The 27224-nt window shown below is 44.8% G+C and overlaps 1 protein-coding gene across 3 annotated transcripts in view; it reads left to right on the top strand.

Moving 5' to 3' along the window:
- UNC13B (unc-13 homolog B) overlaps positions 1-27224 on the top strand; it is a gene marked incomplete at its 5' end in the record, with an annotated part of 220009 nt that overhangs the window by 177823 nt on the left and 14962 nt on the right. For 2 of the 3 annotated variants that reach the window (XM_082655905.1, XM_082655904.1), the window contains 13 exons: positions 4638-4684; positions 7058-7136; positions 9332-9406; positions 9900-10119; positions 12589-12816; positions 13449-13590; positions 15550-15719; positions 16171-16286; positions 16633-16796; positions 19362-19512; positions 20948-21016; positions 22428-22517; positions 22860-22988. In XM_082655905.1, coding sequence (XP_082512031.1) covers positions 4638-4684; positions 7058-7136; positions 9332-9406; positions 9900-10119; positions 12589-12816; positions 13449-13590; positions 15550-15719; positions 16171-16286; positions 16633-16796; positions 19362-19512; positions 20948-21016; positions 22428-22517; positions 22860-22988 — 1680 coding nt within the window. Of the gene's footprint in view, positions 1-2203; positions 2227-4637; positions 4685-7057; positions 7137-9331; positions 9407-9899; positions 10120-12588; positions 12817-13448; positions 13591-15549; positions 15720-16170; positions 16287-16632; positions 16797-19361; positions 19513-20947; positions 21017-22427; positions 22518-22859; positions 22989-27224 lie in introns of all 3 variants that reach the window. The other variant, XM_082655903.1, reaches the window with a different exon arrangement.

The raw sequence follows: 27224 nt of genomic DNA, 5'->3' as shown, positions 1-27224 counted from the left end.
AGAAAATAAGAAAGTGGAATAAGGCAAGGGTACCTTTTACCCATCTAAATTCCTAAGTAATTTCCTCAACAAAGTAGAAAGAAAACTTTCTTCCACTACCTTCTACAGAGCTGCACTGCTTTGGGACTGTCAAAGATTGTAGCCTTTAAAGTCACCAGTGCATATTCCCTCTGGATTATCATGACTATGAGTTACAAGTTGAAGGAACTCACAGATGATTTTCTTTCAAGTTTACTGAATTTTCATGTTGGAAAGGGAGGAAGACACTTAGAAGTCTCAAATGGGGATCAAAGATTACCAAACGTCCTCCATCTGATGTCAACGTGAACTGTTTTGTTGTCTTTTAATTGTGCATGGAGCCCGTCAACACAATTTGGCCCTGCCTGGTCACCCTTACCTAAAGCTTCTTGGAAAACACTCTCAAAAGGGGCACCCTGCACCACGGTAGAGGTGCCAAGACATTTTATGTGCCTGAAAATGAAAGGAATCCTCAAACAACACACACCCAATAAGCTAGCCTCCAAGTTAAAGCTCCATATGAACCACAGAATGCACTTCCCTACACTAATCTGTGGTCTCTTAACCACAGACACAGTCTCCTCTCAAGCCAGCTCAGCTTTGGTCCTTGGGGTGAAACGATGAGCACAAGTTAAAGATGTACCATATGAAGGAGGAAGTTGTAGGGAAAAGAGAAAAAGGCCTTTGTGTTTCTGTAGTTCACCTCTTGAGACTATTTCCCCACCCACGGACTGAGACAGGATTACAATAACTCAGTAACTGAGGAGCCCATATGCAGATTAATTTTGTTTTGAGCTAAGTCTTAAGAATCAGTCTGAGCTCACCCAATAGATGCAAGAGGCCAGGTCATGGAGAGCCTTGACGGCCTTGTCAATAGATTGAATTTTCTTCTTTAGACATTATGGGGAACTCTGGGAAGAACAGAAGGACACAATCGAAGTAACTTTGACATGATGTGTACAATGTATTGGTATTTAAGATAGTGGAGGAAGAGAGAATCCTTTCCAATTTGAGTCACAGGGTCAGTTAAAGTGTTCCTTGCCTAGTTTTCTTTTCCAAAGGGAATAGAGTGCTCTAAGGAAGTAGGGAATAGATGTAGAAGAGACATGTCTGCTTTCCAGGAAGTGTCTTTTTTATCTCACCCACTTTTCTGAAGCTGCACTGTTTTGGAGGATTCCTGTTCCTGAATTCATTCTTCTGTCAAGTCAGGTGACCCATTAGGTCATCAGAAGTAGCTTGAAAAATCAGGAACTTATGAGTTAGTTTCCATGATTCTCCCTTCTACTTGTTATGTAATATCAGTGGGTCTTTAAAAAGGATGAGGAAAAAAGAAAAGGGGAGCTGATGGGCCCAGGTAAGTGGACTTTCCTTAGAGAAGGAAGCCTTCGTGAAGCACGTGTGGCCTAGAAGGCAGTGTAGTCTCTGACGAATAGGAAAGGAGTAATCTCTGGTCTTTATTCTTCCTCTCCTGTGGCTTGCTTGGGTCCTTCTGGAAGTGTCAGTTTCCTTTGGTGTATTGTTCTGGATTTGGTAGATAGTCAAGCCTGGGACTGCAGTCATGGTTTTATTGTCCAGATCATGGTGACTTGTGAAAGGGCAGTGGCCTGTTGGTGCCTCCAAATCTATGGCCATTGAGCATCCTGGTCCTGGCCTTAATTCTAGGCCTTAACTTGGCCTAACTTAACTTAGGCTCTGGGAAAGCCAGGGCTTGTTGGGCAAACACGTGGCCAAGACTGTATTACAAAATGGAAAGAGCTCAGCTACCAGGCCTTTGGGGTTTGCGGACTTATCCCAGATTCAGAGTGAACTCATGGAGCTTCTGAGGAAGGAACCCACTCTGTGTTCAGTCAGTTCAGATAGCCTGTTGGAGTGACCCTTGGTAACAAACAAAGCTGGTCTTGTGGCCCTGACCCTGCACGCAGACCACTTTGGAAAGGGGGGAAAGGGTGACTGAAATTCTCAGGTAGACTTTGTCCTTTGGTTTTTGTAGCCAAATCTGGATTCTCAACTGAAAAGCAGGGGCCAGCAAATACAGGAGGTAAGGATTCTGGGAGCTGGACTCTGTGAACTACCCAGTTGTTCAGAGGACATCTCCCTCTTCTCCATGTTCCATGAGGTTTAGCTGACTTACAACTGAATCTACTAACCTCTCTGCCCTTTTTTTCTGCTCTTTCTCTCCTTGCAGAAGGAAAGCGAGGAGCCCTTCAGGTTGTGCTCTGGCCCTTTAGGGCCCTTTTTGTTGTCAATTCTCTCCTCTCCCTCCTGAGCACAGCGTGTGTGTGTGTGTGTGTGTGTGTGTGTGTGTGTGTGTGTACGCACGTGTGCTTATGATCTGTGCCTCGTGAGCTTTGGCTCATGCAGCTAGTCTGTTTTTCCTGAAAGCAGTTTGTGTGCATGCTCCATGCTTGTGTGTGCTCCTGCAGACATCCCTGGAGCAGTGTGAGAATGTATGTGCCAGCATGGTGCACATTCAATGTAGCATGTGTGTGCTTATACCTGTGCTCAGTTTGACTCCCCCAGATACTGATTGCCTTCCTCTTTTCCTACTTTGCACAGTGTGTGTCCGTTTTCTACTTATTGCTGCAGATTGGCATATGCTGTAAACCCTTGCTGAGCCCAGCATGCATTCACATTTTGTATTTGAGAGCAGGAGCTTCTGTAGGCTTTTTGTACCTCTTGCCTAGGGCCGAAATGTGTGCTTCTGAGCAGGCTTCCTAGCCTCTCTGTGAGCACAAGCTTCTGTAGACCTGTGATGTGGTTTCCCCATGCCATGTGAATGCATGGTATACTAACGCTCTGTGCCTCCAAGCACTGGTTCCTGAAGACAGTAAGGGTTTCTTTTGCCAGTGATTCGGGCCCTAGTGAATACTGAATCCTCCCCCAGATGGGTGTGTGCACATGTTCTGTAGCTCTGTGTGCAGGATCTGTGCTCACCTATGCTTCCTCAGGTGCAAGTGGTGTCTATGAATGTACCTCCTATAGGCACTTTGTCTAGACCTCCTCTCATTCCCCCGACCCTCCTTCTGTGCCCTGCGTGTGCATGCTCTATGCTGTGTCTGCAGGCTTCTGCAGACCCATTGTCCCCTCTAAGCACAGGAAATGTGTATGATCTGAGCCTGTGAACTCTGGCTGCCAAAGGCTTTTTGTGACTTTGTTTCCTTAAGCCCAGTGGTTTCTGGCAAACATCTAATTCTAGGTAGGAAATAAAGATCTGCTCAGTGCGGTGACTGTTTCCGAAGGGAGGATAAGTTCTGGTTGGTAGGATCTGGGGATTTAGGGATGGGCTACCCCTCACAAGAAGCTTAGGAGACTTGATTCAACCACTTCTGGCTGCCTTTTGGGCCTGGCCCTCCCTCTACCACATCATCCCACTCAGAACCAGGGCAGCAGGCAGAAGCAGCGAAATGTGGTCATGAAGGGCTATAGGCAGTAGACAGATAGGCTTGATTAGAGTACAGGCGACCTGAGAAGGGTCTTACTGAAAAGGGTCTTAAATCCGAAGTTCATCTGAAGCCTGATGCTGATCCAGCGTCATTCTTACCCACTTTTACATCACTCATTAACCTTTCCTACCTCTCCTTTTTGTACTCTCGCCTCATTTTGTCTGTAACTTCTCCCATCTTTAGCCCTCCCAAAACTTCGCCCCTGTCCAGACCTTAACAGCTTACTTCTGCCTCCCTTGTTCTGGAGCTCATTTGCTCAGGATAGTTAGCTGGACCCAGGTCTCAGGAGGCAGGGAAGTTGTTGGGAGTGGAGGGGTACAAGGAGGGATGGGAAGCCCCAGACCCACTAGCTCTAGGTCTGTTGAGCCTAAACAGCATGGACCATTGGTTCTCTGGAGAGCCCTGGCAGCTTTGGAACTCTCTCTGTACACTGCTTGAAGGATTTGCTTTGGGTCTCTTTACAGAAACCTTTAAAACGTGTTTTCTAACTGTTCCTTCCTTGAGTTATTTGGTGCCTCAATTTTCAACTTCTTGTAGAGCTCATAAAATTCAACAGAGTGATAATCTGAGTATCTAATCTGTCCTGGGTTCTCTTGTTAAATAGAGCTTATCAAATGTAGACTGTACTCAGTGTCAGTGAGTTAGAGCTTCAAGGAACCTAGGCCAAGTCAAATCACAAGATGAGATAGGAATCCAGAAAGACCAGGTCTGACGCTGGGGCAGCCAACAGAACTTAGGAATATAGCTGGAAGAAGACTGGCCTCCATGTGAAATTGTCCTTTTGCTTTAGTGAGGCGTGGAAGCCTGCATGGACCCTTCTCCTGGCTTTGGCTTACTATTATATATACCAGTGGGTTGTGTGAGGGGCTGAAAGTTCTGGCAGCTCTCACATTCCCAGTGGACCTTATTCCTGGGATCTCTGTGAGCTTGGCCTTATATCCTCCCTATTCACTGGGGAGAAGGGAGGTGAAGTACCACTCATTTCAGCAGCCTGCTTGTTGCCCTGGCTGATCATGGAATTGGCTTACACATCAGGCTGGTTATGTCACCACGTGGTGTATGTGACCTACACTGCTCTGAGCTTCCTACTTTATTGCTCACTGCTTGACCAAAGAAATATGGCAATCTCCCATCTCTCCCAGGATCTAACTTTTTTTCCTCTCTCTCTCTTTAAAGATTGCAGATGATGGTGATACCTCTTTGCCCCAGTGGCTCCCAGAAGGGTAAGTGTTGTACCACAAGGTTTCTGTGGATCTTATGCAGTCTGTTATGCTGCTTCTAGTTTTTCCCCTGGGAAGCAGGAGAAACAGCTTCATCAGCTGGATTCTGGGGAAGGAAGAGATTCCACTGTAGAGATTGCTTGGTTCTCTGGGGCAGAAGACAGAAGTCTGCAGACTGATTCCTCAGAGACAGAAGAGAGAGCTTTGCAGGGGAGGGAACTTTGGGGCTCCCCTATCCTTACCTCTGGAATTTCTGATATATTGCATCATAGTGGTGATATACCCTTTATGTATGGGAATGAGGAAACTAGAAACACATCTGCGTTTAGAGACAGTTTCCTTCTATTCCACTGTTGATAGTGTTGCTGATTAGATTACTCCCTGGGCTCCATCGATCTTCAGCTGTTGTGAGTCATCTACTTATTCCATTCCACTGTAGTGAAGACGTAAGTAGCGTCCCGTAGGAGCTCTGTGTGTTCTGTCTGTCTGGGAGTTTCAGACCCATGTGATTGCACCAGAGAGGCATTTCAAACTGCTCGACTGCTGCCTATAACTCACTGACTGTGCTTGGGAGAGAAGAGCGTTCAAGCGCCTGCGCCACCCACACCGCCACATACACTCCTCAGGAGCTTGAGAACCTTCCTTCCCTCCTTGTCCCACACAGGCCTTCGGACATAGAAATGCTCAGTGGCTGCCTCCTCTTCCTTGTCACCAGGGAAGAGAAAAGATTAGATCATAAAGTTCTCTACTGTATTTTTAAATGCTCCTTTTCCTTGTGATTTGTCTTTTTTATAGCAAGAGCTAAACATGTGAAAGAACCACCCTTCTTTTGTCAAAAGCTCACTTTTGTTGCAAAAAAAAACTTCTCGGCTTAAGGACTGCATTTTATAGTTTTCAGAATTAGCCAAAAACTTGTGGCGCCTGTTGCTTCTTCAACAGCCCTTCTTCAGGGCTTTAGCTTTTTTCTTCAAATGATTTTCAAATCCATACATGCCAGTGGAACATATCCAGGCTATTTTTAAATGGAGCCAGGCAGTGATTTTCTAAATGCCTCCCTGTTGCCTTCTTTCCCTTCCTTCAGCTTAGTCCTTGGAAGTTGTCACAACTTTCGATCTACCGTTGGTGTGGTAGTCTCATTGAGAACAAAGTTCACTGCCTGTATTCAGGAAGCTGGATTATTAGAAATCAGCATATCGGGTTGCCTGTTCCAATTCCTGGCCTTGACCCAATTTGTGGCTCCATTTTTGGCCTATATAGCTGGCAGTACACACTTACTCTTCTGTGACATTTCTCTTTTCAGACCAGCTGTGGTGTACAACCCAGCCACCCTGCTTTCCCCACCTCGTTGCTTTCATTAAAACCAAGTACATGAGTTATTTTAATTGAAGCTCAGAATAGCTTCCAAAAGGTCAGAGAGGTTTTATAGTTCATCCCCCTCATTTTATGGAAGTGACACCAGGACCCAAAGAGAGGAAGGAAGTTTGGCAGAGGACATGTAGTGAACTAGTAGAAGAGTTGGGGATGAAATCCAGGTTATCTCAAGGTGAGAAGGGTGTTCTTTTGGGGAAATTCTCTATATTTTTATTGCATATTGTTATGGAGGAACAGACAAACAGCAACAAAATTAGTAAGTATAGAAAAGGTATAAAAGTTTTAGAGATCTCAAGTTTCTCCAGCTGTAATTTTTTCCTGGTCCCTGTTGATGTGACCATAGGGCTAGGCCAGACTCTGAGTCACTTTGCTGTTTCCTGCTTAAATGGTCTTTTTTCCCCCAAATGATCTTTTGGAAGTCTCTCATCTGCTTCCCCTGCCTCCATTTGATTATGCAGGCTCCTCTTTCCGTGGAGACCCTTTTTCTTCAGGAGGCTTGGATAGACAGAACTGGTGACTCTTTTACTCAGGTTGGAGAAGGTCTCCTTCTACATGTTATTGTTTGTCAGTCTTGCTCACCTAGGCAGCAGCTCTTCTGTAGAGCTATTCCTGTGGGCTCTGTTCTAGCGCAGATCAGGAAAGACTTATCTTTAGTCTGGCCTGAGTGTAAGGAGGAGCTATCTTAACCACCAATTCCCACCTTGCTTTATGGAGCACAAGAGCCTTCACATAAACAAAGGAGCCTTGGACTGGCACAGTGGGATAAAAGAGCTCTCAATCCTTGGCTAAAACCTCAGAAGGAGACACTGAGAGCAGATTCCATTGTTTGTCATCCCATGGCTTTATTTCACTCACTTTCTGTCCTCCTTACCCCTCTTAAAGGCACACGGTGGAGGTCAGTTCATCTTCCTCTGAGGAGAAGATGAGCAAGGAGGATGGAACATTGAACCTGCCAGTAACTCAAGGTGAGACTAAAGGTACTGATATGTTTTCTTCTCTCCTCAGGCCAGCTGGAGGACTCTATGGCATTGACAGCATGCCAGATCTACGCAGAAAGAAGCCACTGCCGCTTGTCAGCGATCTGGTGAGTAAGGACTCTTGTGAAGGCTTAGGCTGTAGCCTTGGGATATCCCCCACTGGGACTTGGCCAGCTTTCAGGACTGGAAGTGGGGCCTTTAGTGACAAGTGTTAGTCTGACGATCAATCATTTAAAGCTTTACTGAAACTTAGTGATGGCTTCAGTAGGACCTTACATTACCTCACTCCCTTGTCAGAGCCCCAGGTTCTTCATTAGTTGAAGCTCCTACTAGAACATTTATAGCTTGGACCCTCAAAGCTGGGCTCCAGGGTCATCTTCTAGTTATCCATCTCCTCTAGGTATCTCTATAGCCTTCTCTGATGACCTGTAATGGAAACTTCCTCTGGTCCTGAACTAGATAATTGAGATTCGTGTGTGATGGGCATGACAAATGTGACTCCTTCTTGGAGGTCAAGTGAAGTCTCCCAAGGCATAGGTTTTCTAGACTATCTCTGTACCCTTGTGTCTAGCACTGGGAGGTAGTGATAACAATTTGTGGAATTGAATTGAAACAGGCTTAGGAGTTAAATCTGATCTCAGACCTCCAGCATGACCAGAAGCTCCTATCTGGGCTCATACCTCCTAAGGCAGAATCAGCTCAAGGAATTTTCTGTAGTTTAGTGAGTAGTGGGGGGTAGAGTGGTACCCAGGTCATCTCAGAGTCCCAGAGCCAGATGTTCAGTAAAACTTGAACCCTTTTTCTTATTACCATTTTCTACTCCTATTTTCTTCTTTTTTTCTCCCTATTCAGTCTATTTTGTTTTTTCTATCCACTCCTTTTTTGATTTTTCCTCCATACTGTGCTCTTTTTTCTCCAACAGTTTCTCCCTACTTAATTGACTGAGTAGAAGTATCCTCTGCCATTTTCTCTTCATCATTTCTTTCTTTCCTTCTTCTTCCCCCTGCTATTTGTATATCTTTCCCTCTTTCTTCTTTTCTAATGCACCTCTTTTCCCACCAACTCTTCATCAAGCTGGTTGGATGAAGATAAATTCAGATGTCATCTCTTCTTTATTACGTCTTTCATTGTCTTTCATCTCCTCTTTTTTCTCTTCTTCCTTTCTTTTCTTCCTACTTTTTCTCGTCTTCTCCCTCCTTGCTCACCAGCTGTTTTTTGTTTAACTGATTGGATAGCAGTATCTCATTCACTTCTTGTTTCCCCTCCTCTGTCTTTTAACCTTGCCCATATTTCGCACCATGGCATAACTCGCCTTCTAGGCCTTGGGCCCTGGTCAGCTGTCTGGGTTGAAGACAGTTTTTAGTTGATAGAGGCAGAGGGGGTTGGGACATGTTTCCTACTTTGCACTATAGGGAAGAAACCTCTCAGTTGTCTCTGAAAGCTTTCATGCCCTTGTGGGGCTTTAACATCATGTTGTTCCTTTCTCTGCTCTCCTCTGCACAGGCTATGGTAAGTGTCTCCAGAGCCCCTTTCTATGCTTTATAAGAGTCCATATCCCAAGCACCTGGGCACATCCCAACTGTTCTGCCCGCTTAGGCTGATACAGTGACTTCTGTCTGCCTGTGTCCCCTGCTTTAGGGAAACTATGTGCCTCTCCAGGGGCTGTCCCTGAAGCTTGGGCTTGGCAGATTCATGGGCCTCTCCATATAAGAGCCTGGCTAGCAGGACATCATAGCTGTCACATTTAACCCCCTACCCTGCTTGATTTCAGTGAGGCTACATTGCCCCTTTCACTCTCAAGTGCCCTGCTCATTTGGGCTTTTGGCCTCCACAGCTTCCTGGGGTTGTGTGGGCAGGGGGTGATACCAGAGAATAGAGGATATAGTATAGAATCATAGTTCCCAGTGATGGTTCTTGACTGTGACTCTGTCAGAGTTGTGTGTCTATCCTATTCTTCATGACCTGTTTTCGGACTGTAATTCTAATCTTTTCATTTTCCTTTGCCTTCCTTTAAACAAGGAGTTTCTGTGGGGTCAGATACCTAAAAACTCTTTGGATGATAGGTACCCTGAGAGAAGTGCTGTTCTGTCATTGTTAGAACAGTCCCTTAGGGCCTTGGATTTGGATATTAACCTCAGGTTCTTATTACCTATTATCCATGGCAATCCCCTGTGAATGACAGTAAAAATAGAGAGAACATAGTGAGTTATCATCAAATAGCTTTGGTCACTGAAACTCCCTCCCCAGGGCTTTGCCTAGCCCTTGGTAGTAGCCAGGGCTGACAGCAAGTCTTGTCTCACAGTCATTGGTCCAGTCCCGGAAGGCAGGAATTACTTCTGCAATGGCTACACGCACCTCTCTCAAGGATGAAGAGCTGGTAAGTGACCCATGGGCTTTCAAGAGTCCACTGGCCTATGGTCCAGTGAACATCTCTGTAGCCAAACTTACCGGGAATTCAAAAGTGTTGGGCACACTCTGTTAATGAAACAGATAGCATCAAGTTTTCTACACTGCTCCCCGAGGCAAGGGTCCAGACCAGGAGTAAACCTTAATCTCACGTTGGAGTATGTGACCACCAATGTCAGGGTTTTATGGTAAGCCTAGTTCCCTTTGTTTCTCTAAAAAAGCCTGAATACTGGGACAAGGCTCAGGCCCAGCATTCAGGTCAGACCTATCTTGGATGACCAGGAGCACATGATGTGGAGGGCTTCTTTCTGCCAGGCTGGGCTGTGGGCTGGGCCAAGCTAAAGCATCTCCTCAATTGCTGGAGGAGAAACCGGGGTCTTGAGAGCCCTGCAAGGGTCTTAGTCCTGGTATCTCCCAGCAGAGAACTGAAGTTGCTGGTGGGTGATGGGATATGTGTCTTTCAGAAATCCCATGTGTATAAGAAAACCCTGCAGGCCTTAATCTATCCCATCTCGTGCACCACACCCCACAACTTTGAGGTCTGGACGGCCACTACCCCAACCTACTGCTATGAGTGTGAAGGCCTGCTCTGGGGCATTGCCCGGCAGGGCATGCGCTGCAGCGAGTGTGGAGTCAAGTGTCACGAGAAGTGCCAGGACCTGCTCAATGCCGACTGCCTGCAGCGTGAGTCTCCCTGTGGGGTGATGGGTGGTAAACATGGGCAGCAGGGACTCTCCAAAAGAGTCTGGCAACAAAGAGCTAGGGTGGCCGGGACATCATCCCTCTATTTTACCTGATTCTGAAGTTCTTTCCTTTTTAGAGAAAGTAGGGTCCTAAGTCAAGAGACATTGCCATTCCAAATAACAGGTCTTGTAGCACTCTCTTAAGCACCTTTAGGAAAAATCCGTTGAGCTTTCTGTGGTCCTCTGATGGAGATAAAAATCCCTTCTAGGTTTCAGATGATCCCAGAGGCTATGCTTGAGTATTGTACACACTATGGTGGCCATATTGCCCAAATGACTAGAGCATGTTTAATCAGCCCAAGTGACTAGAGCATGTTTAAAACTAATGAGAAGAGAGAGTTCTGTGAGGTTCTAGGCCTCATAGAGGAACCTCCTGAGGTCTAGACCCTAGGACTCAGGGAAGCTGAAATTTATTCCTTGATTATAGTTGGAGCATTTAGACAACAGTGCCAAGAACAGAAGTTTCAAATGGATTAGGCAGAGATCCAGATGGAGAATGTGCCAGACTCCCATGGCCCTTGCTAAATATGTGACTTGTGCTGCCATCATAGAATGGGGAAAACAGGAGCAGGAAAAGCAACAATTCTCTGTCACAGGAGGTGGTAGCACTCTAAGTTCTTATCTCCTTGCTCTACTCCTGCTGGGCTTGCACTGCTGTAGCTAGACCCCAGGAAGAGCAGGGGTAGGGGATGTGGGATGTGGAAAAGTATTTTCTTGCCCCTCCAGGTCTTCAGGTGTTACTCAGAGCCAAGCCATAGCAATGAAAACTTCAAGGATTGTGGTAGGAGAAAGGAAGGTTGCCTTTAGACTCACAAGCAGTTCATTGTCCCAAGGAAAGATATGTGACATAAAAGGGGCCCAGGAAGAAGCCTCAAGGAATTGTTGACTTAAAATGTCTTTCTTTGAAGAACGCTAGATTGGTGCCAATGGCATGGCTATAGTAGACATGAAGAGACAGGCAGAACATAGCAGAAGTTGGGTGCTGGTGATGACTTTGCCCAAATCCATCATGAGGGGCGACAAGCACAGGTGCCAGCAGACCCCTGCTTTAATTGCAAGAACTAGCAACTGGCTGCATAGGCTGCTTGCTGGAAACCTCTGAAATGGTGCTCTGTAGCCAGGGTGTCCATCTTCCCTTTAAGAGCCTTTCAGAGGTCCCAGTCCAGGTAAATAGCATTGCATGGGATATGCTAAATGGCAAGAGTAGGATGCAGCCCAGGTCATTTTTCATTTATCAGAAAATATCTTCTGACTAAGGCTTCTGTGAAGCACAGAGTGGAATTAAATGCCCTTCTGTAGGCTTCACTGGACAGAAAACTTGCTTTCCATTCTCCCAGGGTTAGGATGCAGATGTTGACTTTTGTCCTTTGCTCCAAGTTTTGTAGTTAAGGCCTAAGACTTTGGAGACTGGAGAGAGGTCAAGAGCCAGTCTGCAGGATCAATAAAGGAAGGATTGGTCCTCTGCCCTGAGAAGCCTGGTTGGTGAAATACACTGGAGGAGTCTTTGTTCTGCCATAATCCTTAGGACAGCAGAGGAAGCTTACTGACCTTTGAGATGAGCTGGCTGGGGTCGTGGCTGGTGAAAAAGACCCTTGGCCTTGCCAGGATAATAATGATGGTAACAATAATAGGGACTGTTTATTACTCAATAAATAAAGCATCTAGCCCAGTGCTAGATGGCAGGCACTGGGCTAGATGCTTTATATATGCTATCTAATATAATGCTTATTACAAATCCTGAGAGATAAGTGACATTTTCTTCTCTTAGAAGAAGCCTACTTATCCAGCAGGGAGTAGTGGAGTCAGGATTTGAACTCAAGTCTGTCTGATACCAAAGGCCATACTTTTCTCACCATACCACACTATTTTCTGAGATTAAAGACACTGGAGCTATGGGGCAGAACCCAGCTATGTGCTGTGACGAATTCTGAGATCTGTATCGTGGCTTGGCATTCGGATGAGATTGGTGGAGTTGTTGTGCCCATACACAACCCCTCCTTGATAACTGGGATACCCATTTTGATATTTTGGCCTTAGACTTGGAGGGTATCTCTCAACAAGCATGCAGATGGAAGAAAGACAAAGCCAAGTGCAGACTGAGCTACATATTTTGTTTTTCTTTTTTGATGAAAAACTCAACATATATCTAAATAGAGAGAATAGAATAATACACCCCCATAACAATGATCAACTTTTTGCTACTCTTTGAGTTGCATTTTAAACTCCACTAGCTAGGCATTAAACTCTAGCGGGCCCCACAGAGATCAACTTTTCCCAGAGACATACCAGTGTCTTCCTAAGCTTTTCCCACGGCTCAGTGACCTCTCCCAGGCCCCATTCTTCAGCCTGATCCTTGGTCTGGTAGGTGGCCTGTTGGTTACCCTACTTTCTGTCTCTGGCCATTCTTCAGGGGCTGCAGAAAAGAGCTCTAAACATGGAGCGGAGGACCGGACACAGAACATTATCATGGCCATGAAGGACCGCATGAAGATCCGAGAGCGGAATAAGCCGGAGATCTTTGAAGTTATCCGGGATGTCTTCAATGTGAGCAAAGTTGCCCATGTGCAACAGATGAAAACAGTGAAGCAGAGTGTGCTGGATGGCACCTCCAAATGGTCGGCCAAGATTACCATAACTGGTGAGCAGGCCAGAGTTTGAGAGGACAGGAGGGCCTTGGCTATGGGGAGGAGCCTGGGGAAGAAGCATCCTGAGTGTGAGGGAGTAGGGGCTGGGGAGAAGGAGCACAGAATGAAGGAAGAGGGAGGGCTTCATTATTCATCACTGCTCCTCTCCTAGACTCTGATGCCAGGGGGTGCTGGGAGAGGCAAGACTGGCACCTGCAAACAATATGAATGATAATACCAGGATTTGGTAACAGTCTGATGTTATAGACTTGGTTAACAGTTTGATATTATAAGAGCGGGGAGGGTGGGGGTAAGGGGACAGGCAGGAGATTAGTGAATAGTTAACCAGTGATTTACTAACTGGGTGGATATGGCTGAAGCAAGCATGTATCAGAACAGATAAGGACCTGTTGGGGTAAGTGGTCAGTTAGGGCTCTAGTGGGGAGGTAGGATTCTTGGGCTAGGCTTTGAGGGAAAGGCTCATGGCTTAGGGCTAAGGATAGATGTGGAGGAGTGAGAAAATCTGCTCCTGTGCAAGGAGCAGATAGAGGCTGCTCTAAGATGGGAAATATGAGTCGTACTTTGGAGGGCTTATGACTTCTGGAGTGTACTCTGAAGCCTCCTTCTATGTGCATTTGGGTTGCAGTGGTGTGTGCCCAGGGCCTACAAGCCAAGGACAAGACAGGATCCAGTGACCCTTATGTGACTGTGCAAGTGGGCAAAACCAAGAAGCGTACCAAGACCATTTTTGGGAACCTGAATCCTGTCTGGGAGGAGAAGTTCCATTTGTAAGTCATAGTGGGCTTTGTCTTACCTGGGACTGTGTATGTTTTGGGAGCAGCATTAAATCTCATTGTTCTGGGCTTGGGCTCTAAGAGAGATGGGTCAGAGGCAGTGGAGAAAACCCATTTCTCACATGCTTCAATTGGGTAGCAGCTGTTCTTTCTCTGGGTTTCTTCTCATAGGCTATTGTATCAGGGTTACTGTACCCAAGCCCTGTCTTAACTAGGGCTATTAAAGGGGGCTTTGGGCGTCACATACTGCTTTTTTTAGTGCTAGAAAGATTTTATTGTACTACTGCTGAGTGACAGAACCAGGGACTGCCCACCCAACTGTGTATCTTCCAGCCCTGCCATCCTGCCTAGGAAGGGTTAGGCTCTTCTAGGAAGTGGGGAGGGAACATCTTTGTCCTACAACTGGATAATTCTGGCTTGAAGATGGGAACCTGGGATTTGGAGAATTTTCCATTTTCCTTAAGGGCCCTGCTTTTCTTTCTGCCTCAGCTTCCACTCCCTACTACTTTATTCATTATCTCACTTTTTTATAGACTATTTCGTATGACAATGAGGGATGGTTGTTGAAAAATGGCAAGCTCTAGCCGAGGACTTGGACTAATGTCTGGTGAATCCAGATGCTTTGTCACACCCCCTAATGCCTAGGACCAGGACTTTGTGGGGTTTTTTTTTTTTTTTTTTTTTTGCGGTACGCGGGCCTCTCACTGTTGTGGCCTCTCCCGTTGCGGAGCACAGGCTCCGGACGCGCAGGCTCAGCGGCCATGGCTCACGGGCCCAGCCGCTCAGCGGCATGTGGGATCTTCCCAGACCGGGGCACGAACCCGTGTCCCCTGCATCGGCAGGCGGACTCTCAACCACTGCGCCACCAGGGAAGCCCAGGACCAGGAATTTGAATCAGCCAAGCAGGCAGCTTATGTAGAGACCTTTTTCTGTTGGCTCCTTGGAAGGGGATTGGGGAAAGGGATTGGGGCCTATAAAATCAGTCTCTAATCCAGAGACAATAGTTACTGGGGGGAGCACTTGTTTTTCAAGAAGCTGAATAGTTCCTGCTTGAATATTACCTATGATTAATTCTAAATGAATTGGCTCTATAGTCAATTTTGCCCACTTTTATCATTTAGCAAGCAATTTGTATTCTGTATAAGACACTATACATGATGTTGTGTATCGAAAAATGTATAAGACATCCCTGGCTTCAAGAGGCTGATTGATGATTTGTCTATTATTTTTCAGAAGACCAGTAGCTATACTATAATATTTTAATGGAATGTGCAAAGATATTTTGAGAACATAGGGTAAGGAGCAGGAGATTCTGCCAAGTACAACTTTTGGATAAGGCAACAGGGATCCAGAAAGCAACTGCTGGGGAAGAAGAGAGTGAGGGAGGAACCTGGGCAAACTACCTCCTCCAAAGCAAACACCATGGAGGAAATGATCATTCAAGTGGATATTAAAGAATGATAGAAATTCACCAAGCACATTCTTAGATAGATGGGGGTGTTAGGTAGAAAGCTAAAGCATATATGACCAGATGGACTTACCATGAACATTTAACACCTTTATGGACTTCATATAGGATTCTGGGGAGGCAACTAGCAGCTGCTTCCTAGGGCTCTGTGGCAACTGTCTGGCTGTTTTCTGTTGGTTTTGTTGGTACAGCTAGCTGATAGGAAATCAGAATTGTCCCTAATTACTCCTCCCCTCCTCGCTTTTGTCCCAGGGCAATAAGGACTGGATAATGGTATGTAGAAAGCTACCCAAGCTAAGGAATGAAGAGCCATTTGCTGGGATAGCCTGACTCACTTGGGACTTGAGTACCACTGTTCTTTGACTCCTTCTCTTCCTCTGCAGGGCCTCAAGTGCAGCTGATAGAGCTTTGGGAGGGAATTGGAAGTAATAAGAGTACGGGCTCCTGGGTCTCTTCATAACAGAGCCTTCCTAATTCTTTCACAGTGAGTGCCACAATTCTTCTGACCGCATTAAGGTACGTGTGTGGGATGAGGATGATGACATCAAGTCAAGAGTAAAGCAGCGGCTAAAGCGAGAGTCTGATGATTTCCTTGGCCAAACCATCATTGAGGTTCGAACACTGAGTGGCGAGATGGACGTCTGGTACAACTTGGGTGAGGAAGCAGGACCAGAGAAAGTTTCTGGAAAGGGAGAGCATGAATGGGGAACCTGGGGAAACTCCTATCTACCAAAATCACCACTCAGTCCCCAAAGCACACCTCTATACAGAGCCTTGCTTCTCTGCAGAGAACCGACCATGCATAGAGATGGGGGACAGAGGAGTGGGGGTGTCTGGAACTCACTCTGGCTGGACAGTTTCCAGATTTCAGAAGGTCTTTTTATCTTCATACTCAGCCCTAATGCCTTTAGTCCCTTGGGCACTTCTTTTCTCCCACCCAGCCAGTTCTGGGGTATTTGTGGACTATATGGTCACTGAAATTAATTCACCTATTAGGTGAACACTTGGGTCAGTGCCTCCTTTTCCTTGGGTTAAGCCAGGTTGGGGGCTGTCTATGCTGTCTGCAGTTGCATTGGTGTCAATATCCAGTCTTCTTTCCTTCCTAGAGAAGAGGACAGACAAATCAGCCGTCTCAGGGGCTATCCGACTACAAATCAATGTGGAGATCAAGGGGGAGGAGAAGGTAGCCCCGTATCATGTGCAGTATACATGTCTCCATGAGGTGAGCCAGCTCTTGGTAGATGGGATGCCAGAAAGCAGTGTTGGGAGGGGCCTTTGACAATAAGTAGGATTGCTAGATGGTTGAAGATCTGGAGCCTATTTTTATTTTGTTCTTGGCTCACTGTGCTACCCTGGACAGCCCATATAACAGTCCCAGCCTCAGTTCTCTTTCACTAATGTGAGAACAGCCTACTGGGGCCACAGGAGTTACTGAGCAATGACTTGAAGGACAGAATTTCTATAGAATCCTATTCACATTCCCCTGGTCTTTACCAGCAGGTTTTTTTTTTCTCCAACATATATTTAACTCTTTAATATCAATATATATTTTACTCTGTCTTCTACAGAACCTCTTCCATTACCTCACAGACATTCAGGGCAGTGGAGGAGTCCACATCCCTGAGGCTCGAGGAGACGATGCATGGAAGGTGTACTTTGATGAGACTGCCCAAGAAATTGTGGATGAATTTGCCATGCGCTATGGCATCGAGTCCATATATCAGGCTATGACGTAAGGCTCCCCTGGGGCTCTAGGAAATGGCTGCTAACCTTTGGAGTAGCTAACAATGGAGGTACACTGACAGAGTGGATAGGTCTTCAGTGGGGTAGTATGCAGTGATTCATTGCTTTCCTCTCTGAGCTGGGTAGGGTGGATCTGTGCAAAGAGAGTATATGTATAAAAGGAGTGTGTTGCATTTCCCTGGTGGCACAGTGGTTGAGAGTCTGCCTGCCGATGCAGGGGACGCGGGTTCGTGCCCCAGTCCGGGAAGATCCCACATGCCACGGAGTGGCTGGGCCCATGAGCCATGGCCGCTGAGCCTGCGCGTCCGGAGCCTGTGCTCTGCAACGGGAGAGGCCACAACAGTGAGAGGCCCACATACCGCAAAAAAAAAAAAAAAAGGAGTGTGTTTGTCAGTAACTCAGGGGGAAGGTATTAGTCTGTCTACCCCGGAGTTCACAGGTAGGAAGAGAAAAGGGCATGGGAGGGTATACAAGGACAGACTTGCCCAAACATCACAGGCCTGAGCAGACAGGGTATGTGTGCTCAGGTATATGTGTGTGACAGACAAGCTTTCATAAACTGGCCTGGGAGTCGGAAAAAGCACTGAACTGTAGGGAAAGCAGCTGTGCCTGCAGTTGACCAAGACTCCTATAAAAGAAATTCCCACCTACTATGAGAAGAGGTGTAGTCTGTGTATTGGAAAGGCTGCCATTAGAAGCAGCACTAGGAAGCTGCACAGGAAGCAGCACTAGGTAAGCAGAGGGTAGCTAGTGCCCTGGCTGTGCTTCATTTATTCTACAAACTTCTACTTAGTTCCTTCTATGTGTCACACGTTGTGCCACATGCTGAGAACACAAAGATGAATAAGGTGGGGTCTCTGTGCTTGGGGAACTCAGTCTAGCAGGAGAGACAGACCAGTAAACAAACAATTACAATATAATATAATAAGTGCTATAGTAGAAGTAATCACAGTGTATTATGAGAGCATCTAAATTTTAGGGGAGGGCTTTGAAGAAAGCTGTTGAAGAGTTGACACTTGAAATACAGAAAAGGAGGAAGGGTATTTCTGGTAGGGCATGTGCAGGGATGCTAAGATGCAACAGAGCATAGACTATTCAAAGAATTACAAGAAGTTTAGTTTAGATGGAAGAAACATGTCGAGGATTGAGGTTGGAGAATGGGCCCTCTGCCATTCTTACTCTGTTCACTCTCCCTGGATGAGCTCATTCAAGCCTATGACCTAGTCACTACTTCTGAGCTTAGGACTCCCAGATCTCTTTCTCCAGACCAGACCTTTTCCTGAGTTTCAGATCCATTTTCATTTGCTTCCTGGCTATTCTCATAGGCACTGCAAACTCAACATGACCAAAATCCAAATCAACATTATCTCCACCAAATCTGTTCTTCCTATATTCCCTATTTTAGTAAATGGAACAATTTATTACACAGTTATCCAAACAGAAATTTAGGAGTCAGCCTAAACATTTCTTTCATACTACCACCATTCAATCAGTCTCTAAAACCTCTAGATTCTACTCCTAAATATGTTTTTAATCTATCAGTATTGCTATAGCTCAGTAATAATAATAATAATAATAACAGCAACAACAACAACTCCTATGTACCATTTCCTTATGTGCCAGGCACTGGTCTAAGTAATTTATGAATGTTAACTCATTTAATCCCCATATCATTATTATTCCCATTTTATAGATAAAATGACTGAAGCATGAAGAAGTTGAAGTAATTTATCCAAGGTCACTGAGCACTGGAGCTGAGACTCAAACCCAAAGTCTGGCTCTAGGGTCTGTGCCCTTAACCATTTCTCTGTTCCATTTAGTGCTTCATTGCTTCTTTTCTGAGTGACTGCAGTAACTCTTCAATTGGTCTTTCTCTCTTAGTCTTATCTCTCTCCAAGTTTTCGTTTCTAATATTTACCTTCAAAGTGACCTTTCTGAAAGACTAATCTGATCACAGTATGCCTTTGTTTAAAAACTTACTATAGCATCTAGGATAAACTCCTTTATTATCTGTTCTCTGTCTACTTCTCCTCTTGCATTTCGTAGTATTCCTCTATCAAACACCTGAACAGTAGCCATGAGTGAGGTTTCCCAAATGAATGACTCTCCATAAGTATATTTGTTTTGCAATACAGTTTCCCTTTGCCTGCACGCTTCTGCATTTGATTGATTCTTACTAATCCTTTAAGACTTGTTTCAACCATCTCTTCTTTGGGAAGCCTTTTTCTAATCCCTTCTAGCCCCCAGCCATTCTAATTTAGGTGATCTTCCTGTGTGTGTCCACAGAATTTTTGCATAGCATGCCTTGGGTTATTGACTTACTTTCTAACACCTGCTTTCTCTGCCAGAATGTCACCTCTTTGGATTCTGGCCCTTAGTGCCAGGCCTGGCACATAGTACACATTCATTGATGTATATTTGAGTGAGTAAATTATGAAAATCCTTGTATGCCAAGGTGATCGGAAGCTTCATACACATGAGTGAGATCTTTTGATTACTTGACCTTTGCTGCAAACCCTGAAGAGCCTTTGAGGCTGAAGGTGCTGTTTTTCAGGCACTTTGCATGTTTGTCATCCAAGTACATGTGTCCTGGCGTGCCAGCAGTGATGAGCACCTTACTGGCCAACATCAATGCCTACTATGCCCACACAACCGCCTCCACCAATGTCTCTGCGTCTGATCGTTTTGCAGCCTCCAACTTTGGGGTGAGTGTGACGTAAAAACATGTAACCTGATTGTTATCAGTTAACAAAGTTTGATTTTTTAGTCAGTACTGCAGAGCTGATATGCCTGAAATTCAGATAGTTGTCACCTGGATAATGAACTTACTTCCTTATGGGTAGTTAGACTATACTAGTAGACTCTCCTCAGACGTGGATAAGTGAGAAAAGGTGAAACAGCACCACTGTGGTTTGTGGGCTGTGGCACTACCTGTGCTCAGGGAGAACCTCTCTGGGCCGACAGCTTGGTTGAATCACCATGTTCCTCAGTCCTGCAGGTTCACAAAGCAACCTGCTTAATATTATTCAGTCTCTCTGTGACGGATTCATACCACTTAAGTTCATATGAGACTGATGTCTAAGCAAGAATACCAGCTGCATACCTGAGCCTGTCCCTTTTCTAGTGTCTGGACAGTTTTCCTGATCCAGGATGTGCCATTTCCTGTTGTTAAGGTACTTGTGAAGTTGAATCATTGTTCATAATATCACCTGACATAAGTTCAGTGTAAACTGGATGGTATATATCAGACTCACCACAAATATTACCTCTTTAGGGATAAAATTACTGATACTCCCAAATCTACTGGATCTCTGAGCCCTTTTTCTTGGTACTGACCACTTTTTTGATGTTGTTGATAGTCTTTCTGTAGATGAATTAGTATCATTGATTAAGCCAGTCAAATATCTGTTCCATTCTGTCTCTCCACATTATGTATTGACTTAACTAATATCTAATGCTATATATAATATTATCAGTATGTGAATTCTAGGAGTGCTGCACCAACAGCTTACAGGAACATGATTCCACGTTTAATTATACCTTTTCTATAAAAATAAGCTATTAAATAGTATTTGTTATTTATTTTAACATTTCAAAAGTATAAACTAAGGGAAATGATATGGAATGTGGTTTAAAGAGAAATCCCCTTGTGTCTCCCTGATCACCTTCCAGATGCATCACTATTTCTCTCTCCCGTCGTCACTGCTAGGCTGTGTCTGTTTAACTGTTAAGAGCTATTCCAAGATAAGTTAAGACACCACAGACACAGGAACAAGTTGGAGAATGTGTTTAGAGTTTCCTTTTATCTGACTAAGATGAGTTAGAGTCCCAAAGGGATGGAGATGCACTGGTCATCTCTTCTTGATTTGTATAGAAAGCTGTTTCCCCTCCCAGAGACTTGCTTTCCTCTTGCCAGCATGAGAAGGTTCCCCAGTTTAAGTGCTAAGAGATGGAACAGGAAAGACCTATCCCATTTCTCTTTTGCGTGGTTTGTTGTTCTCCTCATGGGCAAATATGGGACAGGGTATGTCCCCAGCTCAGTGTCTCCCTCTCACCCAGAGATGGTTCTCTTTTTGCTACAGTCTAGAGAGCTTGGAAATAGATTATTTCTGTTCCTCATTATTTGTTTATCACCCTCAGAAAGAGAGATTTGTAAAACTACTGGACCAACTGCACAACTCACTGAGGATTGACCTCTCTACATACAGGGTGAGTGAAGACATGGCTGTGGGGTGGGACAAAGGGTAGTATCAAGATCAGTCTAGAGAGACTGTGGACCAATCATGACTATAAAGATGGAAGGCAAAGAAAATTGGTCTTTGTCATCACATCCACATATATGGCCAACGTCACTGACACCTGTGGTTCTTCAAACTCCAAGGACCATGCAGTGTGTAAATAGTAGCAGGTGTGGCTGCTTTTTATAGATAGTTGGCTTTCTAACCCCACTCATGTCATTCTACCGAACTCTCTGATGACATATTCATCAAGGAGTTTTCTAAGGATAATCTCTTCCAGAAAGGCCCCTTTAAAAATTAGATAATTATATTTCCTTATTGCATCTTTCCATATTCTCCTCATTTTCCAGGAGAGGTGTGAGAATCTGGGTAAGGGGAGAGAGAGTATCTTGGCTTGGGCAAGTAATTTGTAGCAGATGTCATGTCCATTTCTAGAATGAAGGGAGGAAATAGATGTAGTAGGAGGGTGGGTGCGTAGGACAGGACGGGGAAATGGGCAGTTTTTCCATTCTTTCTAAGTTAGGCCTTCTTAGAATGACTTCATTACTTGCTTTAAAGTGTTGTGAATTTCCAGAACAGGCAATATATCCACATTAAAAAGTAAGTATAAAAACAATCTCAGAGTCAAAAAGAAGTGAGATTTTAATTATCTGCACTTTCAGTGCCCTCCATTTGCACGAATAATGGAGAGTTGACTGTATATCTTGTATTTGGCATATAAGTAGCCATTTGAAGGTTTAAAAAAACAACCCTTAAAATGGAGAGTGGCACAGCATCATCCCTAAGCTTTCTTTGGCAGCTTCCTCCTAAAACTCCTGCCAAGGAGAATGAAGTGAGGCATGGTGGAAAGATCCTAAGGAACTCACTCCAAAAGCAGTTCTGCTCAGAGCTTTGCCATCTGCTGGCTCCAGAACGGTGGAGTAACTGGGATCCACTCTACAGAAAGTACATGTCTTGGATCCCAGTCTGGTCTGTAGCATGGCTCCACTTATATTCCAGGATATACAGTTAGATTGTAACTTTTGAAGAACTCACTGTTTGGGTGTAAGAATCTTCACCCAAGAAAAATGTGTGTGTGTGTGTGTGTGTGTGAGTGTATGTTCATTTGTGCAAATGCTCACACATTGCATGGGAAGTAGAAGTAGGGTTGGGGGTAGGATGTGTTGCTTTCTGGGCTGGGGATTATTAACCCCTGCTTTTGGCAAGGGCCTGTGTCTGTGGAAAAGAGAGGGAGACCTGTGGTCTTACAGCTTTTTTGTTCCTCTCAACTAGGGAAGATCCCAGTGGGTAGCACTTAGGGAAGCTTCTGATTTCATTGCTTTTGGCAGGGAAGGCTTTCATATTCTTCTGTTCCTTTCTTACATTTGCTTGATTGGCAATAGAATAATTTCCCTGCTGGGAGCCCTGAGCGACTTCAGGACTTAAAGTCCACAGTGGATTTGCTGACCAGCATTACTTTCTTCAGAATGAAGGTAAGAGATGAACTGGGCTGGGCAGTGCCAGGCTGGGGACCTGGCCACAGGGACATGGAGAATAAGAATCACTGGGCATAGTCAAAGGCTATAGGATTTATCACCTTTAAGCCCACATTTCCATGTATCTGTTCCTGAGTTACTTTTAAGAAGACCATGGGTCAAGGAGGTTGGGCTAGGCAGTTCTCCCCATCAGCTGTCCTGACAATTTCATCCCAGGGCAAGATCCAGGGACCTACAGAGGGATGAAGGAATCTGGAATAATTTGGGGGCAGTTCTAGGAGGAGAGACCACTCAGGTGAGCAGGACCCTGGACCCATATTGTTTTTTATTAATTGGCAGGTGCAAGAACTGCAGAGCCCTCCAAGAGCCAGCCAGGTGGTAAAGGATTGTGTGAAAGCCTGTTTGAATTCAACATATGAGTATATCTTCAACAACTGCCATGACTTGTACAGCCGCCAGTACCAGCTGGTAAGAGGTTCGGGATCAGGTGGGGCCAACTGTCAGTCATTCTTGGAGCCTCAGCTTCCCTTTGCTGTGGTCATGGTGGAAGGGAGCTCAGGATAAAGTCCTTGATGTTCTAGAGAGTGAGTGAATTGTGGAGTGGGGACCATCTAGACCACGTGAGACATTTGTGGATGGACAGGAATCACTGGACAAGATGTGACATAACTGAGTTGAACAGAAGTGGCAACAATAAGTTTTACTTTGGTATTGAAGAAAAGTGACCTACATTTGAGCACAGTTCAGGGGGTGAGTAGGTGAATTCTTAGTCCTTCCCAGAGTCTTTGGTTTCCCCCAAGGTTAATTTTATTCTGACTCATGTGAACCCCTCTATGTTCCAGGCTCCCTTCCCCTGAGATCTAAGCTACTGGCTTGTGGATGTTTAACTTTTCCCTCTGACCACTTTTCTCTGCACTGCATGGTCTTCTGAGACATACTCATTAGCTGACTATCAAGGCTAACCCTGTCCTTCTGGGAGGCTGAGCTACTTCATCTGGTTTAGGCTGGGATCTTAACTCAGTACCTGGTGACTTTGTATGTTTTTCTAAATCCTTCCAGTGGTATCCTTTTTTGTCTTATTTCAAAGCCAGGACTTCCTTCTGGGTCTAATTACTCAGTTACAGTTGATATTTTAGGAATGTCTTGCTGAGCACACATTTGTAGAGTAGATTCCCTTCAGTCCAACAAATATGTGTTGAATGTTTGTTCTAGGCCAGCTCTGAGGAAGCATAGTGCTCCTTCAGTTAGTTCACAGTCACATAAGCATATGTATAACTCCAACCAAAGTCTGTTAGAAGGGACTTGAAAGAGAGATAAATGTGAAGGAGGAAGAAGTCACTCTTGATGAGATATTGGGAAAAGCTACATAAAACAAGGGTATTTGAGATAGACCTTGAAAGGCAGTAGGATTTGGATAGCAAATGATGGGAGGACAACCTAAATCTCTGGGACATTTACCCTTTGGTGAAGACATCCAATTTGTAATTCTTCCCAGGAGCGCCTTAGTAAAGACTAAAATCTTGTTCATACTCCCCCTTTGCATTGTCAAATTTGCTTTTTGTTCAGGTACTATCTTTACAACTTCCTCCTTTATTTGTTTTTGGCTGCATTGGGTCTTCGTTGTGGTGTGCGGGCTTCTCATTGTGATGGCTTCTCTTGTTGCGGAGCATGGGCTCTAGGCATGCGGGCTTCAGTAGTTGTGGCTCACGGGCTCAGTAGTTGTGGCTCAGGCTCAGTAGTTGTGGCTCACGGGCTCTAGAGCACAGGCTCAGTAGTTGTGGCACACGGGCTTTGTTGCTCCGTGGCATGTGGGATCTTACCGGACCAGGGCTCGAACCTGTGTCCTCTGCATTGGCAGGCGGCTTCTTAACCACTGCGTTACCAGGCAAGTCCCACAACTTTCTCCTTTTTAGGTCTGTAAAACCTCCCACTGGTTCTGAAGTCCATGGGAGGTTTTCCTGGGGTCTTTGTTTAGCTTGCCACACTTGAGGCTCTGTCATCCATCTGTGGATTCTCTCTGGTAGGGGAAAGACACTGTTCTCAGCTTTTATCTTTCAAGTATGCAGCGGTCTGTCTGAATATTTGGTCTCTATTCCCTAGCATGAGATGAACCTAGACTTTGAAAGAGACCTTACAAACCATTCAGGGACTTTCTTTAGCCTTTGTATTTTGCTAACTGTTTTTTACTTTCTCTCACTCTCATTTTCTCATTATTCATTATTTGTACTGAAGTAAACCCTTGGTATCTTTTATTTCCCTCTACTGACCTTCAGTCATTGGCTCATTCATCTATCCATTCTTTTAACAGGTCGAGCACTAGGGATGTAAAGATGATTAAGACACATTTCTGCTTTGGGGGAGCTCATTGTTTGGTGAAGGTGGGGGCAAATTACTACATTTATTGGTTTTTGTTATTTTATTTTTACTATATTTTATTGTAGTTGTAGTTGTTTGTTACATGTATATGAGAGGTTCACAGAGGGTGCTCTGGGAGCCCAGAGAGAGGCATCTAACCAGACCAGGGGTGTCAGGGAATACTTCTCAGAAAAGGTAGAGCTCAACATAAATTTTGAGCAATGAGTATGAATTAGCTAAAGAAAGGGGCTGGGGAGGAGGGGGATACCATATAGAGCAAACGGAATGTTTGGAGACACAGAATTGTAAATGAGTTTATTAATTCGAAGGAGTATAAGCAATTTAATTATGCCAGTTACAGTGTCAGGCTTTAGAGTTCAGCTGTCTGGGGTCAAATCTTGGTTCTGCTGTTTATAGCTACATGACCTTGGTCAAGTCATGGAACCTCACTGTCCTTCAGAGTCCTCATCTGTAAAATGAAGGTGATAATAATTTCTACCCAATGGAGTTGTTATGAGGATTAAATGAGATAATTCATGCAGAGTTCTTAGCAGAGTCCCTGGCATACAGTAAGCACCAAATAATTGGTGGTAGTGGTGTGGTGATGGCTGCAACAGAAGGGAGTGGTTAGGTATGAGGTTGAGAGAGAGGCTGTATTCGGAAGGACCTTTATTTCAAGCTATGGAGCTGGACCTTTTTTGAAGGGTGGACGAGTAACACTGTGAGATTCCTTCCAGAAAGATCACTGACAACTGAGTGGTAGAAGGATTGGATTGACGATCAAAGACCAGTTAGGAGATCCTTGAATGATAAGAGCCTGAGCCAAGTAAAAGGAAAAGATGTATTTCAGTGATATTAAGGAGGCAGAATCAACCAAATGTGGATTCTGTCCTGGTTTCTAGTAATTTCCTGGTAATGCAGGTTTATTAAGGACTGTGGAGATTTGTGATGATATATGGCATCCTACATAAAAGCCCTATTCCTGTGCTCCTGGGCAATTCCAATTTTGCTCTTATCTCAGTGGGAAATAATGTCCATTCCAGTCTTTCAGTGGTGACCTTTACTTGTCCTATCTGGGATTTGCCATCCACCATTGTATTCCTTTGTTTCTTCCCAGCTAAGGCCTTTTCTTTCTTTTTTCCCAGCTTTATTGAGACATAATTGTCATATAATATTGTGTAAGTTTAAGGCATACAATGTGTTGATTTGATACACGTGTATATTGTGAAACATCTACCACAATAAGGTTAGTTAACATCCTTCACTCACATAAATACCATTTTGTTTCTGTTATGGTAAGAACATTAAAGCTTTATTCTCATAGCATCTTTCAAGTATACAGTACAGTATATATTGTTATCTATAGTCATCGTGCTGTACCTGTGATTCCTGGAACTTAATTCATCTTGTAATTGAAAGTTTGTACCCTTTGACCAACATCTCCCCATTTCCTCCACCCCCTCAGCCTCTGGCAACAACCTTCTCCTCTCTGTTTCTATGAGTCTGATGTTTTCAGATTCCACATATAAGTGAGATCATATAGTATATGTCTTTCGCTGTCTGACTTACTTCACTTAGCATAATGCCCTTCAGGTTCATCCGTGTTGTCACAAATGGCGGGATTTCCTTCTTTTTTATGACTGAATAATATTTCACTGTATCTATGTGCCACATTTTCTTTACCCATTCCTCTATCAACGAACACTTAGGTCATTTACATGTCTCAGCTATTGTGAATAATGCAGCAATGAACATGGGAGTACAGGCATCTCTTCAGGATAGTGGTTTCATTTCCTTTGGGTATATACCTAGACGTGGGATTGCTCGATCATATGGTAGTGATATTTTTAAGTTTTTGAGGAACCTCCATAGTGTTCTTGGTAGTAGCTATACCAACTTATATTCTCACCAACAGTGCACCAGGGATCCCTTTTCTCTACATCCTCGCCAGCATTTATCTCTTCTTTTTTTAAAAAATAAATAAATTTATTTATTTTTTTATCGTTGGCTGCGTTGGGTCTTCGTTGCTGCACGCGGGCTTTCCCTAGTTGCAGCAAGTGGGGGCTGCTCTTCGTTGTGGTGCGTGGGCTTCTCATTGCAGTGGGTTCTCTTGTTGTGGAGCATGGGCTCTAGGCACGCAGGCTTCAGTAGTTGTGTCATGAGGGATCAGTAGTTGTGGCTCACGAGCTCTAGAGTGCAGGCTCAGTAGTTGTGGCACACGGGCTTAGTTGCTTCATGGCACGTGGGATCTTCCTGGACCAGGGCTCAAATCCATGTCCCCTGCATTGGCAGGAGGATTCTTAACCACTGTGCCACCAGAGAAGTCCCTCTCTTCTCTTTTTGATAATA

Source organism: Grampus griseus, assembly GCF_964374135.1.
Source record: "Grampus griseus genome assembly, chromosome: 6".
NCBI lineage: Eukaryota > Metazoa > Chordata > Mammalia > Artiodactyla > Delphinidae > Grampus > Grampus griseus.
Note: the sequence above shows the minus strand (reverse complement) of the source record. Positions and strands in the feature narration are given on the sequence as shown.